The sequence below is a fragment of the Plasmodium relictum genome (assembly GCF_900005765.1).
Source record: "Plasmodium relictum strain SGS1 genome assembly, chromosome: 14".
Taxonomy (NCBI): Eukaryota; Apicomplexa; class Aconoidasida; order Haemosporida; family Plasmodiidae; genus Plasmodium; species Plasmodium relictum.
In genome coordinates this window covers 612,104-629,364 of record NC_041692.1, presented here as the reverse complement: position 1 = coordinate 629,364, position 17,261 = coordinate 612,104, and the positions used below count along the sequence as shown (strand labels likewise).

Sequence of the window (17,261 nt, the reverse complement as noted above, 5' to 3'; positions counted from 1 at the left end):
TTTACATATTATTTAAAAAAAAAAAAAAGGTGCTTTTATGAACACATTAATTAATAAAAAATTTAGGTACTCTTTTTTTTTTTTTTTTTTTTTTATTATAGTTAAAAAAAATATTTTATTTATGCATATATACATATATAATACATCTACATAAAAGTGCATTTTTTTTTTTTTTTTTTATTTGTAATAGAAGAGTTGGATTTCAAACAGTATTTGTTTTTTCCATTTTTTTCAAAATTTTCTGAATAAATAATAGATCCATTAATATTTTTTTGAACATTTTTATGATTAGATAAACATTCAAAATTATGATCATAATAAGAAGTATCATTTTCTACATTATCAAACAATTCCCATGTGCAATTTAAATGTAAAAAGGATACATCTGTTGCTAATAAAAATAATTTATTTTCATATTTAAATAAAGTATTAAAATGATTATTCCTAAAAAATGCTACTAATTGATTTTGGTTAATATTTTTTTGTAACAATTTTAATCCTACTAATGTTAATTGTGTTTTATAAGTTTCAAGAAATTCGGACATTATTAATGCTTCATGTATTTCATAAGGAGTTAAATTAATTTCAGTGTTATAATTTTTCATAATAAAATTCTCACTAATCTCAGTATTATTATCCGTATAATTATCAGCATTAATGTCGTTAGCTAATCTAACTACATCATTTGTAAATACTTCATGTATAGATGTATCAACATTATTTTCAAAATTTTTACAAGATAATTCATTTGCTATTAAATTACTTGAGGATACTGTATCTTCTGGAAATTTTGGTACTTTTTTTGAATAATCATTATGTTTGTTTTTATCAATTTTATAAAAACTTGTATTTTCATTAGGAAATGGTAAGTTATTGTTATTATTCTTCTCACTAGAAAAACATATTTCCTGATTTTTCGGTTTATTATCATGTTTAATTCTTTTTTCAAAATATAATGACTGAGATTTTTTTATATCATCATTAATAATATTTTTTTTATCACTATTTGTTTCAGATTTTTTATTTTTATGAAGGAAATAATTTTTCTCTTGAAAAGTATCACTTTGACTTAATCTGATTTGAAAGTTTTCTTCTGAATTTTTATCTAGGTCATCAGGAAATATAGGAACATTATTTTGAGTTATTTTTTTATCATTTATATAATTTTCTGCATTAATTATTTTACATATTTCTTCTTTTCTATAATTTGAATTTTCATTTGATAATTCCACAGAATTTTTTTTTCTTTTTTTTTCATAATATTCATTATATCTAACAATTTTGTTAATTATGACATTGTAAGAATAATCTTTTAAATATGAATAAAAAATTAAATCATCAGAAGAAATAACCCATCCATGGTATAACGGAATGTTAAGCATATCGAAAATGCACAAACCTTTGGTGTATTCAAATGAATGGATATCTGTAAATTTACAATTTACATCTAATCCGTATTTTAATTGAGGTAATACTTCAACACATTCTATTATATTTTTTCTATAGTTGCATGAGGACTTATTATCTATTACATTTTTTTTATTAGATTCTAATAATAAATTCATTATTTTGCTTTCAATAATTTTCTGAGAAATTTTCGTAATTTCTCTATCTATATGTACCTGGTTGCGTAATAATAATATATTTGTAATACATAAAAGAGGACATGGTCCACTTTTATTTTGAAGCAAAATAGGAACCTTTCTGTTAATAAAATTTATCCATTTCACATTATAATAGTTCATATTTTCCTTTTCATAATTTGACTCTTTATATATTTTATCATATTTTCTTAATACATAAGACTTAAAAGTTTCATAATCAGCGAACTTTATTATCAAGTTTTCTTCTTCATCACTCTTCTCATCATAATGAATGTTGTAAAGAAATGACATTTTCCCCTTCTTCAAATATCATTACTATTTATCATAATCATAAATTTTTCAAGAATAAAGAAAATTCGTAGATAAATAGTACCATAAAAAGAGATGAAAATAACAAGGAATAATAATTAAAATCTGAAAAAATAAAATAAAAAATAAAATAATATTTATTTTTCATATATATAGAACACAAAAAAAATTTTTATAAAAAACATTCCCTAATTTTTAAATATATATATATTGCAAAATGTAAAATGAAAACTTTTTAGATATAATATGATGTATAAAGTTAAAAATTATATATTTATATAAATATAATTGTACTTAAAGTAAAAAAAAAAAACCAAAAAAAAAAGATATAAAAATTGCTTTTAAAATATATGGTAATATATAAATATAAAAAAAAAAAAAAGCAAATTAAAAATACATTCATACAAATAAAAACTAAAAATATTAAAATTAAAACATTTTTTCTAAATAAAATTTAAAAATAATATAATATTGTATTAAAAAAATTTTAATATTAATAAATATATAAATACATAAAATATGTAATATTATAATTCATATTTAATTAAAGAGTTTAATAGATAATACGCCAAAAAAAAAAAAAAGAAAAAAAAAATTGCATAAATATGAAATGTTTAATAACACAAAAAGTGTAAAAATATATATAAAAGTAAGTGTTTACTTTTAAAATATTTTTATAATTTTTAACAAGCTATTGTAATTTTTTTAATATTTCATTTTAAATTATATGTGTAAATAAACTTAATATTTAAGATATGTGATGTAAAAATAAAATGAAAATTTTACAAAAAAAAAATCAGTGCAAATTTAAGAATTATTAAAAAATATAATACAAAAACCAAATACATCCAAAGAAATATATTTTATAAAAAAGAAGACTTAAAATCTATTATAATGAAAAATAAAAGAAAAAAAAAAAAAAATAGTATTTTTAGTTACCTTTCCTTTTTGATTTTATGATTGTATATTTTATAAATCATGATATTAACGCAAAAGATAACATAGAAATATATAAATTTAATATGCATTAGATTTAAAAAAAAAAGGAAAAAAGAAGTTTATATTTTATATACACTTTTTTTTCCAAAAATAATATTTATTTTAAAATTTATTGTAATACAAAAATATATATATATATATATTTTTTTTTTGTTGTTGTTTCAAGTGTGCAAATATAGAGTAGCAATAGTAATTTTTTTTTTGAATTTTTTCGAGCGGTTAATAAAAATTAAATTCTTTTAAGAGAATAAAAAAAAAAGAAATAAGTTCTATATATACAAATGTAATGTTAAAATTTAATAAAAACTTCATATTTACATAAAATATAAAATTTTATATATGAAAAAGATTTACTACAACAAAATTTAATATTCATTATAATTAAAAAAAAAAAAAAATATAAATTTTGTTTTTATTCATATTTAGCAGACTAAAGAAAAAAAATAAAAATTTTCAATACAATTAAATAACCTAAAATAATACTTATAAATTTATACTACTTTGAAGTGAATTAAATAAAAATTTTAATGTATTTGCAAAAAAATTAAGTGTAATTTAATTAATATTTAATTATAAAAAGTATAATAAAACTTCATAAAGATAAAAAAAAAAATTATTTAAAAAAAATTATAAAATTATTAAAAAAAAAAAAAATGGTAAATAAATAAATAAATAATAGACATTAACAGTTAGGTGTACTATTACTTTCGCATTCTAAAAATTCGGAAGATGCTACTTGGCTTCTTTTATTATAATGTGAATTTTCCAATTTTAAAGAATCATCAATTGGTAATGAATTAACAGTGTAGTAATTGTATGCATTGGCCACTTTAGGGGGGCCACTAAAAATATTAGTAGATATATTAGAATCTTTTTCTGAGTACTTATCATTTTCTTTTTCTTTTTCTTTTTCGCTTTCATTTTCATGCATATTTCTATTTGCATTTTGACTTTTTGAAGAAAAATAATTTCTTTTATTGTCAAATGGCATATTTGTGCTAATGTAATTGTTCTTCATCTCTTTGTATTTTAATATATCATCTGTTCTGAAACATTTACTCAATTTACTTCTGTTATTTGCATATGTTTTAGTATATCTTGGCAAAGTACTAAAATTACTTGTGTAATTATATTTTTTTTGTGGTGAAGAAAATGAAAAATTCCTATTTTCTTTATTAGAATACAAACAATAATTAGAATTTAACGGAGTAGTTTTATTTTGACTATTATTTAACTGAATAGTTGTGTTTAAATTAAAAGTAGTGTTACATGAATCCATTGGCAAAGAATAGAGAGTCTCCATTTTATTATTACATTGTAAATTAGATGAACTAATGAAAATATTATCTTCTATTTCTTTTTCATTTTGATATTTTATACATGAGTGGACAGATTCAATAATACTGTTTAGTATAACTGGGATCTTAGAAAATGATATCATATTTAAAATATTACTAGCAAAAATTTTTGAAACTTCCATGCAGTACTCTTTAAAACTGCAATTTTTTTTTTCTACTTTTTCTAATTTTTCTCCTATATTATCACAAAATTCATTATATTTATTTTTTATATGATCAGCAAGATGTTTAAAAAAAAAATTTAAAAATGCATCATCTTTTGTATTATTACATTGCATCATCTCACTTTCTTCGTTAATGACCTTTAACTCCGGTAAATTTTTGTAACATTTTGAAATGCATCTGTCCTTTAAATCCTTGTAAGGAAATTTTGGTAAAGGTATTGAAACATCTCTTTTAATTAATTCTTTATTTTGAACAAAAATTCGTTCATCTTTCATGAACTTTTTATACATAATTTCGTATATATTTAAAATATGATTATAATATATTAAATTATTTAATTTTAAATAATCTGGCCACTTTACCTTTACATTTTCATTTAATTTGGTATAAAGAATATCATCATTAGGGTACTTTTGTACTATATCTATATTATTTAAATAATTATCTTTATTGTTAATGTCACATAATTTATCTAATAGCTCATTAACTGTGTCAATTAGCCAAAGGCCCGTTTTCTCAGTTTGAGAAATAGGAGCTGCTGTATATGTTTTATATATATATTTTACTTTTTCTTCATTGTTTTTTTTTTTATTTTTTATATTATCTTTTTCATATTTCTCTTCCTGCATAGATTTACTCGTGAGTAATGAAGCAATTTTACTTTTTTCATCTTCTTTTATAAAATTTTCATTGGAGGTATTTATTTCCATATCTTTATATATATTTTCTTCTAAATCTATATCTGTTTTTAATAAATTTTCATCATAAGGTGGATTTGATGACACACTTTTTTTTTTATTTGTTTCTCCTAGTGAAAAATTGCTTTTTTCATCAAAAGAATAATCACTTCTTTCTATAATGGAATATTCATTTTTTTCATCAAAACAATTTTCACTTTTTCCTTCAGAGATATCAATAATTTCATTAAATGTATTTTCACTTTTATTTTTAACTCTTTCATCACATGATTCATCATTTACATTATTACTTTTAAAAAAATTATAATTTTCTGTTAAATCACATAAATTTTTAACATCTTTATTATCTTTAAAATCAGTATCTTCTGTACTTTTTTCTCTTAAAAGCCTGTTTTCTCCACTGAGATTTATGTTACATACTTTTTCTATATCCATTGGTTTTTAAATATACTTATAAATTTAAATTAAAAAAAAATATTTCGTCAATAAACATATAAGTAAAAAAGGAGAAAAGCAAATAAAAAGCAAATACGAAAATAAATTAATATATATATGTAATATAATCAAATTAAAATAAATTCCTTTTTTTAATAAATAGAATATGAAAAAAATGAAATAATGTAAAAATAATCTATGAAATACCAAATAAAAAAAAAAAAATTATATTTTATTAATTTACAAAGATGTAATTTATGCCTAATGAATATTTTTAAGTATATACAAATAGTAAATATATAAATGTATAAACATAAATAAAAATTATATAAAAAGACTTTCTTGTATTAATTACTTATTATTAAAAGATCTTATGAAAAAAACATAAAATAAAAAAAAATAATTCTTATTAACAAAAGAGACTAAAAATATAATACTTCAAAAAATTTATTTATAAAGCAATTTATAAAACTTTAACAAAAAAATAAAAAAAATGTAAACATTCTTTCAAATATGTAATATGATTTTTAATTTAATTTTCCCATAAAACTAGTAAAATGAAGCAAAATAATATATATTTGTATTATTAAGAAAAAAAAATTAACAAAAAAAAAAAAAAAAAAATATACACAATAAAATAAATTTCTAAAACGACGGAATGAAGTTATAAAAAAAAAAAAAAAAAATAGAAAAATATCACTAATAAAATAATCATATAAAACTATTAATTATTCAAATTATTTAAGAAACAAAATACTTCATTTGTTTTTTTCCCTTTTCTTTTTCTACTTATTTAATAATCTTTTAAAGCATCTACAAAATTCATGTTTTCCAAAGATCTTATTATAGATAAAAATTAAAGATATAAATATAAATTATAAAAATAAAAACCAATTACACTAACGTTTTACAAAATATAAATATAATTTTCTATACAATAAATGTTGTAATAAAAATAAGAAAAACTATATGTATTAACGAATATTATTATATTAACATGTATTCCTATAAAAATAAAAAATTAACTTCAAAAAAAAAATAACTTAACATAGATATAAATTTATGTGCATGTACATCTATAATAAAAAAAATAAAAGAAAGTCTGTTGAAAAATTAAATTTTTCCCTGTGTAAATTATTATTTTTAATTTTTTTTTTACATATTTTTCTTTTTTTTTTTTTTTTAGAATAAAAAATAAAATTTTATTAAATTAAAAAATTAAACAAATATCGATACAATTAAAAAAAAAGGAACAAAATTAATATAAAATATTTAGGTACCTGAGATATTTTTTATAAATAATTAATTTTATATTTATTAAAAATAAAAATCTTAATTTTTTTTTAAAATTAAATCATTAATTTTTTTTAAAGAAATACATTAAAATAATTTCTGTACATGCATCCAAATTCAATTTAATAATATTTTTTTAAGATTAATTTTAGTGAAACCGACAAAATATAATTTTTTAACTTAATGTGGAACAAAATTAAAAAAAAAAGAAAAAAAAAGTACTCAAAGAAAAAAAAAAAAAAAAAAGTTAAAATTTAAAACATTTAGTAGTTAAAATAATGCGTTATTACATATAAAAAAGGGAAAAATATAAATACTTAATATAGACTGAGGTTGAATGCGAATAAAAAAAAAATATTAAAAAATTATTTTTTTTTAAAACAAATATTAAAAAGAAAATTTTAACAAAATATTTTCTCTTTATTTTTTGTGTATGCAAAAAAGCAGATAAAATAATATAAATATTGTATATATATATATATATATATATTTTACTCATATACAGGTGTAATTCCTTCACATGATTCAACAATTTTATAATCTGAAACTTTATCAACATCATATCTCCTCATTATAGTTGTAATGATTGGCTTTAAATGATTAGGATATATTTTTTCTTTTCGTAAAAAAAGATAAAAATTATTATCTTTGTGTAAATCTTGTATAGGTGGAATAACGTTATAGTTTTTACAATTTTTTAAGATAATTTCTTCATCATAAGTATTATTTTTTTCATAAACTAATTCTGTAATATAACTATTGTTTTTTTCCGGGTTTATTAAACGCCTTTTATCAATATTACTTATCCAAAAACCTTCATTATTATCATATTTATATTTTTTAAATTTACTACTTTTACCAAATATTTTCTTTCCTAAATCTTTTTTATTTTTTAATATGCTAAAAACATGCTTCTCAAATATTTTTCCCATATGTAAGTTCTGAACATTTGGGTGGTAATTTCTTCTATCAAATTCATCATCATATATTATTGGTAACCCCATATTGGTGTTAATTATTGGAGCAATTTTAAGTGGAATTTTCAATTCTCTTTTTTTATTTTTTTCAATTTGTGGATATTTGAGAATGAGACTAGTAGAATCGTTACAGTCATTCATAAAATTTAATAATTTACTATTTCTTCTATATGAATCTATTATATTACCATCACTTAAATTAAATGGTAATTTCATAAATATAATGCTTGGGATCTCTACTTTACCATTTTTCATATCTTCCAAAGAGTAGCTCTTTGGCTTTTTATTAAAAGTTAGAATATTTTTCTTCTTATTTCCTTTTTCAATATTATATTTTTCACTTTTGTTTTCTTCGATTTTTGTATTTGAATTGAAAAATTTATTAGAAAAATATTTTCCTAAAAGTGTTGCACCACTTTTTTCTGATTCAATATTACATTTCATTTCTTTTTTAAAAGAGTCATTTATGCTTTTTAATTCAGAATATTCACTAAATTCACTTACTGTTTTTATTTTATCATCTGAGTAATATTGATTATTATTTCTATCTTTATCTTGAGAAAAATCATTTAAAACTTCAGATTTTATAAATTGCTTACTTAACATTCCTTTATTGCTTGTTTCAGATATTTCTGTAGAATAATTCAATTGATGCTTATTACGAATACTATCCTTATCAATATCATACAAATAACGGCTTTTATTACTAGACATTTCATCAATATATGCTTTGTTTCTTTCACATAAATCATAATTATTTTTTGAATAGTTCTTATTAGGATCATTTAAAGAATTTTCTATTATATAAGAAGGTTCTTTAATATATGAAGAATTTCTATAAAAATCGCTTAATTCCCCATTTATACTTTTTACAATATCACTAAATTCACTATAATTTTTCATATTATTTTCGTAATTTTTAGGATTATTACAATCTCTCTTTATAAATTTATTATACGTATCATCATTATTTTCACAATTCATTGAATTGTGCCCTTCATTGCCATATGATGAATTTGATTCTTCATTATTATTTAAAATTTTCCTTTCTTCAATATAAAAAGATTCTACGGAATTATTTTTAGCTAATATTATTGGATTTAAACGAGAAGAATAATCTTTCTCTTTGGTGCTGTAATTATTTTTACTTATACGAGGATTATAACAAAAGTTTTGATCACTATGAAGTCTTTTATTTTCATTCCGTGAACTAACTACATCACTTGAATGTAATATACTATTTAAATATGTATTTTCACTTATTTGTTCTGTTCTTTGATGCAGAAAATTTTCACTTTTTATATGAGAAGAATCACTTTTGTATGCATCGCATGAACTGTGTAATTCATTTGTATACATTTTCAAAATATGTGGAATTTTATAACCATTTGAAAAATTACTATATAAAAAAATATCATTATATTTACTTAAACTAATTAATGAATCTAAATATTCATTCGTATTAATATGGTCTTTTGCTGATGTATGCAGACGTGACATTGTTTTACTTTTTTGATATATCATATATACACATATATATATTTTTCTATACAAATAGAAATAAAAGTATATTTTATAAAGAAAATAAAGTGTTTAAAAAAAGAAATGTAATTAAATTGAAAATAGAATTATTTCACAAGACAGAATAAAAATATTTTATATCAATTCTGAGAATACAATAAGAACAAAACAAAAATATGTGTACTTATATTATCTATATGTTTCATATTATTTATTTTATTTTATTTTTATTTAAATATAGATATATAAAATATATTAATAAAAAAAAATATAAGTATAAATATATTAACAAATAAAAATAATATAATATGTCTAAAAAAAAAAAATAAATAATATTAAAAACCCTTATTCCTTGTACATAAAAAAAAAAAATAATTTAAAATAGTTACATTGCTTATTCATAAAAAAAAAAAAAATTAAATTAAAATGATATTAAATAAATACATTATCTATTTACAAAAAAAAAAAAAGAAAAAGGAAAAAAAATACAGATAAAAGAGAATTGAAAGAATACTTTAAAAGAAATATATAATTATGCAAATAAATCAATTCACTTCTACATTTTGTAGTATCATTATTTAAATTATTATAGATTGGTACTTGAAGAAAAATATATAAAAAATAATACCATTTCATTATTCCCCCCAAAATTTTTTTTTTTCCTTTTTTTTCAATATACCTATAAAATTTTTTAATATGTTAATTAGCCTCTTTTATTGTTAATTTCATTTTATTTACAAGTTTTCCCTTTTAAAATTTCTATAACCATGTAAAATATAAAAGCTTGTCTTTTTACTTATTTTAGAAAACCTTATTATCCAAAATGATATATTTATTTTAATGAGTTAAAAAAAAAACTTTAAATATGAATTCAAAATATGTACATAAAAACTCTGTTTATACACTAAAAAGAATTTTAATATGAGAGATAAGATATATAAAAATTATGAACTTATTTTTTTAAAAAAAAATATTTATTTAAATATATACTTTTTTTTTATCTTAATTTTTATATAAATCTATAACTGATTTAACTTAAATACAAAAAGCCTATTTTTGAAACGTGATTTAATGAAATGAAAAAGTCTTTTTTTTTTTAATAGATTAAGAAATATTTAAAAAAATAGAAAATTAATAAATTCATACTAGTTTAAAAAAGGATAAACATTATCCATAATCATATTAATTATTAATTTTATTTTAAAATTAAGGGGAATTTACTTTTATGTATCCTTTAACTACATTTTGAAAAAACTTTTCCATAATATATTTATTAAAATTTAAAAAAAAATTGTTTTCATTTTATACTAAATTCTAACATCATTGAATGACAATTATTTAATGGATTGTAAAAGAACTTACTGTGATTCAATTATATACACATGGGAAAAAAACAAAAATATGTAAAATTTACAATATAAATAAATACATTTATATATATATTTATTAGTAGTAGTCTAAAAAATTATTTATTTTTATAAACTACCAATTAATAATGTCAATATAAATAAAAATTTTAAAAAATGAAATTTTCTTAAACATTTTTTATGCAGTAATGTAATTAACATAAAATGTTTCAAAATAATTTAAGACCAGCTTCTAAATTTTTATAAATAAAATATTTGAGTTCATATATAAGATTAGTTTTATTGTTTCTATTTAAAATGTTAATAACTATATATATATTTTTTTTTTTAAATGTTAAAATTAATCACAATAATAAATTATTTTAGGATAAAAAAAAAAAAAAAAAGTTAGAACAAAAATATTTTGAAACATAGAATTATCATTTTATGCTAAAAAAATAAATAATAGTCAAAAAAAAAAAAAAAAAAAAAAAAAAAAAAAAAATTATATGATTAATATTTGTAATTTTATTGAACATTAACATTAATATTTAACGATTAATATTATATTAAAATTTTTAAAAATGTTTGCCAAAAAAAATTTTTTTTTTTTTCTTTATAGTTTTTAGTATTAGTTTTCCTTATTAATTTTTTTTTTTTTTTTTTATCTAAATTTTTTTCCTTTTTTTTTTTTTGTGTGTATTTATATATTTCTTAAATACATTGTTGTAATTTGTATCAATAATGTCACAGTTTCGTGATACATTTACTAAAGATAGTAATAAAGAGCCATTATTAAGTTATGATGACTCTGCATTTATTTTTTTTGCTGGAACAATTTTAATTTGTGTATTAATTCCTTGCACTTATTCATATATTAAATCTATAATTAATAAATTTTTTAAAAATGATTATTATAATTTAAATAAATCTAAATATAATAGCGTTTATCGCTCATGCAAATGTTCTTTATGTAAATTGAAACAAGAAAAGAGAAATAAAAGCACAACATTATGGCAAAAAATAGGGTATACAAAAATAGTTCAATTTTTTGTTTTGTTAACATTATGGGCAGTATTAGGTGTTCTAATAAATAAAATGTTGAACACTAAACCAATGCAGACATTTGACCCGTTTGAAATACTAGAGGTTAATGTAGGAGCATCAGTAGGGGAAATTAAGAAGGCATATAGGCTAAAATCATTAAAATATCACCCCGATAAAAATCCTAATGATACATCTGCTGCTGCTAAATTTATTTTAATAACAAAAGCATACCAAGCTTTGACTGACGAAATATCTAAGGAGAATTATGAAAAATATGGAAACCCAGATGGGCCTGGAATGATGAAAGTAGGAATTGGATTACCAAAATTATTAATAGATGAACGATATCAAATATTAATATTATCTATATTTTTTTTGATATTTCTAGTATTCATACCTGCTATTTTTATTATTTACTATCAAAAACAAAAACAATATGGTCCCAATGGGGTTAAAATAGAAACATTACAATATCTTACATATACAATAAATGAAAATAGTAGAATAAAAGCATACCCAGAAATGCTCGCTGCAACAGCAGAAAGTAGAGATTTAGAATTAAGAGAAGATGATGATAAGTATATAAAAAAAATGATGGATGAACTTGTTGAGCCCAAAAAAAGGAGCTTTAAGGTTCCTATAATAACAAAAAATTATTTTTTAATATTAGCTCATATGCAAAGAAGGTATGATTTATTATCAGAAGATTTAAAAAAGGATTTGGAAAAAATTCTTCAATTTTCTTTACTTATAACTCATAGCATGATAGAAATAAGTATATTAAGAGATTGGTTTTTAACTGCTCAGGCAGCTTTAACATTCAGAAGATGTTTAATACAAGCATTTGATATTAGAAGTTCAAGTTTATTACAAATACCACATTTTGATGATAATACTATAAGGCATGTTCACAAAGGAAAATTTGCTGTAAAAGAATTACTTGATTTTGTTCATCAAGATCATGAATATAGAAAAGGATTAGCAGAAATGAACGAAGATCAGATTTTAGATGTTAAATCATTTTGTAATATTGTCCCTGATATAAAATTAAGTGCTGAAATATTAGTTGAAGATGAAACTCATATTGTGAAAGGAGATGTAGCTTCTATTTATGTGCATCTTGATAGACTTAATTTATATGAAAAAGAAGCCTCAGGATATATTCATGCACCGTTTTTTCCTCAACCGAAGTTTGAAGAATGGTGGATTATTGCAACTTACAAAGGAGATGATCGCATTTTGAAATATGCACATGTAAAAAATTGTGAAAAGAAATTAGAAGAAAAATTACAATTTTTAGTAGACAGAGTAGGAAACTTATGTATAACGGTATACGCATTCAGTGATTCTTATTTTGGCTGTGATAAAAAAATAGATTTACATTTTAAAGCTTATTCTACAACTGAGATAAAAAGAGAGATTTTTGTACATCCAGAAGATATAGAATTGGATAATGAGCCGACCTTATTTCAACAAATGTTAGGTGATATTAAAAAAAAAGGTGATAGTAGCGAAGAAGAAGATGAATTTAACCATGAGGATAAAAAAGGCCCTAGTAATATCCAAAAAAAAAGTGGAAAATCTGAGCATGAAAATTACGTTCCAGAAGATGAAGTAAATTACGATTCAGATGATGGTTAAAATAAACACTTATAAACTGTTAAACAAAAAAAAAAAAATAATTATTATTAAATAGTTAAATGAAAATAAAAAAATCCAAACTTTTATGTGATATACTATTAATAAATTTGCATAATTAAAAGATATATTTTTATAAATAAACTAATAAAATAATAATAATAATTGTATTTATGTATTTAAAAAAGAAGAAAATATATATATATATATATTTACAAAAAAAAAATATTTCATACAATTTTTTTTATTTACAAAATAAATAATAAAATAACTTTGTCTCATATGCTTTTAAATTTAAAAATTTAGAGGTTTCTATTAAAAGAATACAATTTTTTTTTTTTTTTCAAATTAAAAAAATTAAAATAAAATAAAATATATTATTAAAAGGATACAACTTATACAACAAAAGAAAATTATAAATTTAATAATGGTAAAAAATATTATATATATTAATCTACATATTGTTTTTTTATATTATACTATTTTGTAAATACTTTAACTATTAATTTTCCGTTTATTTTATTTTATTTTTAAATTTTTATCTATATATCTATTTTTTACAATTTGTTATTTTTAATTATTAATTTATTTAATTTATCTTTTTTCTTTTTATATTCTTTTTTTTATAAATGAATATATATATGAAATGCACATATTTTATTTAAAACAATACAAAATAACATATTTAATAAAAAGATGAATTATCTAAAAAAAAAAAAGTGCATATATATATGCCAAAATATATATTTTTATAATTTTTAAATAAAAATAAATAATATAGCATCTTGTTAATATAAATTAATATATAAAAGGAGTTATCTTTCTAATTATAAAAATGGAACAGCTATTTTCTTGTGTAGTTTTATAATATTATTCATAAACTTGTGATTTCATAAATATAAAATTATTATTTCTTCTATGATATATTAAAAAAAATTTTTAAAAAAATGCTTGTTTTGTTTTCCAAAGTATCTCAAAGAGAATGAAAATAACTTAATAATGGTGATTATATCCCTATATATAAACCCTTTGGTATTTTATTTTATTTTATTTTTTTAAAATAATTATGTGTATATATGAATACAAATTTTTTTTTTTTCTCAGTAATTAATAAAAATGTAAAGTTATTTTGGGTGTTAAAATGAAATTACAGTAATTTTTATTACTTATCTTCAGTTCACATGAACACAATCTTTTTTTTAAATACCATGTCTTTTTAATTTTTTTAAATTTATTATTTAGAAAATTTTCATATACGTTGCTCCTTTCTCCTTTAAATATTCTATTGAAAATATATATTTAAAATGATTATGAATTTAAATATTTTCGCACTTCTAAATTTCTATTGAAAATTAAATATACTTTATAAAATGTGCTGAATAAAACAAGCAGTAATTTATATATATATAGGTTTTACATATATAATACACTTTAAAGCCAAAATTTTATACAAAATTATAGTAAAATTGTTTTGCGTATTTGCCATTACTTATTAGTTTACTGTTTTATAAAGATTTTCTAAAATTATGAGATTAATAAATAATCCGTCAAAAAAAAAAATTTTTATATCTGATGAATATTTATATGAATTATATAAGAAAATCTAAAGAATAATTTTAAAAATGTTCTAAAATCATATTATTATGTTACATAAGAAAAAAATGTTGACTGAAAAGTATAGTAATTTTTTTTTTCTTATTATGTGTGTAAAGTATTAAATAATTTCAACTGTTACAGCTAACGAACATTTCTAATTAAATTTGTATTAAAAAGATATACAATTAAATACATGTTATATAAATATTATTATATGACATATAAAAGTATAGAAGTAAGAAATTCAATGAGACAACATTTATGTTTATAAATTAATCAACTTTAATTGTCTTTAAATAATTTATTAACATTAGATATAAAATATAAAGTTTATAATTAATATTTATTATTTCAATATTTTCTGTTCATACTTTCTTTTTGTATTTTTTTTCTCTTTTTTCATTTTTTTTTTTTACTTTCCTTCATACTGTTGAATATTATAAATAATCTCTATTTCTACAGTATATATATATATTTTAATACTTACTACAATAAAATTTATGTTAAATAATATAAGATTTTTATTATATATATAATAAAAAAAAAAAAATCAGCTTTTTTAATTAAAAAATGAAGTATAAAAAGAAAATTATAATTAATACAAATTTTGATATTAACAAAATTTTAACTTTGTTTCTTTTAATTTAATATATCGTCACTAAAATACTGTTCTATATATATTTGACGTACATTTCTTTTGACGTTGCAGACGGTGTGCAAAAATAAAATTTATAAGTAATTTTTATACTTTATTATTTTACATATATATTTTAATATAATGATTTAATGAAAGTATAAGTAAAATTTATAAAAAAATGTATATATATATATGTATAAGAACCATCTAAATTTTAAATATATAAAATTTTCTTATTGAAATTTTTTTTTTAAATATATTTTTTTTTATCTAAAATAAGTATTACTGTATGGCAATAAAAAACAACGTGCAATTTTTTTCTCTAATATATAATGTTAAAAAAAAAAGGAAAAAAAAAATATAATCAAAAATATAAAAAAATATTTACACACAAAATTTAATAAAATATTAATTTTATTTATTTCTATAGATGTCTGTTGAGCATTATTTTTCTTTTTTTCTTTTTGTTTTTTAAACATACATAAAAAAATTAAAAATATGTTTTTTTCTTTTTAATACTAAATGAACATAAAATTGCACCACACTTTTTAAATTATTAAATAATATTTATATAAATTATGTTAATTTAAAAAGTGTGTATATTTTACATACAAAATATCCCAATATAAAATTATTTTTATTCTATAATTTTAAATTGGCATTTTATAATTTCTATAACAGCACAAATCTATTTTGTAAACTTAAAAACGTTTTTTTTTTTTTTTTAATATTGATAATTTCATTGTATAATATAAAAATCATTATCAATCTTATTTTCTTTTTTTTTTTTTATTTGTTTCTCTTTTTCTATGTTTTTTTATAAAGTAGGAACATTTTTCATACTTACAAAAACATAAAATAATTTATAATTTTAATTATTTCATTTGTGACTTTATTATGGCGTTGTCTTTGATCCATTATTTTATTTAATTTCTATAAAAATAATTTACTTAATTTTATGAAATATACCTATTCACTTTTTTATATAATTCTAATTTTTATAATTATATTATATTTTCGTTGTTTTTTGTTACAATTTTTTTGTTGCTTTTTTTATTTAATATTTTTTGTTATTATTTCCATTTTATTTTAACATATATAATTGAAATAGAAAGAAAAGGAACTTTACAGTAAAAATATATATATATATATATATTGTAAATTTATTCATATAACATATCACATTATTTTTAGATTATTATGTTTAAAATTATTAATCTTTTAAAAAAAAAAAATATTTGTAATTAGTAGTAATTTATATAAAATAATTTTACGAAACTATGTAATAGATGTATTCAAGACAATTTAAATGTAATATATAACTTTAGAATTACCAAGAATATGCATATATATATTTTTTTTTTCCTTTAAATAAAGATATATATATATATATTTCTCATATAAATAGAAGAATTATAGAAGTAGAGTAAATTTGTATAAATTATAGGATTTTTTTATAGTGATATAAAAATTCAATATTAAATATGTTTTATTGGAATATATAGATAAAAAAGAATACTACAAAATATTCAAACATTTTAAATAAAAATATAAAGATAAAACATTACATATATACATATATTCTGATTATATTGAAAGAGTACTAAATTATTTTAAAGAATATAAAATAAGGAATTA

At 18.2% G+C, this 17,261-nt stretch overlaps 4 protein-coding genes across 4 annotated transcripts; 1 reads left to right on the top strand and 3 right to left on the bottom strand.

Moving 5' to 3' along the window:
• Positions 1-146: 146 nt before the first annotated feature.
• Positions 147-1,895, bottom strand: PRELSG_1417000 (conserved Plasmodium protein, unknown function; the record flags this gene model as incomplete). Its single annotated transcript, XM_028679227.1, has 1 exon — positions 147-1,895. The coding sequence occupies one exon, from the start codon at positions 1,893-1,895 to the stop codon at positions 147-149; it is 1,749 nt and encodes a 582-aa protein (XP_028534961.1).
• A 1,699-nt stretch (positions 1,896-3,594) lies between these two features.
• On the bottom strand, positions 3,595-5,568 carry PRELSG_1416900 (conserved Plasmodium protein, unknown function; the record flags this gene model as incomplete). The annotated part of the gene is made up of 1 exon (XM_028679226.1): positions 3,595-5,568. One exon carries the CDS (start codon positions 5,566-5,568, stop codon positions 3,595-3,597), a length of 1,974 nt encoding a protein of 657 aa, XP_028534960.1.
• A 1,784-nt stretch (positions 5,569-7,352) lies between these two features.
• Positions 7,353-9,338, bottom strand: PRELSG_1416800 (conserved Plasmodium protein, unknown function; the record flags this gene model as incomplete). The annotated part of the gene is made up of 1 exon (XM_028679225.1): positions 7,353-9,338. The coding sequence occupies one exon, from the start codon at positions 9,336-9,338 to the stop codon at positions 7,353-7,355; it is 1,986 nt and encodes a 661-aa protein (XP_028534959.1).
• A 2,111-nt stretch (positions 9,339-11,449) lies between these two features.
• On the top strand, positions 11,450-13,393 carry SEC63 (translocation protein SEC63, putative; the record flags this gene model as incomplete). The annotated part of the gene is made up of 1 exon (XM_028679224.1): positions 11,450-13,393. The coding sequence occupies one exon, from the start codon at positions 11,450-11,452 to the stop codon at positions 13,391-13,393; it is 1,944 nt and encodes a 647-aa protein (XP_028534958.1).
• Positions 13,394-17,261: the final 3,868 nt, after the last annotated feature.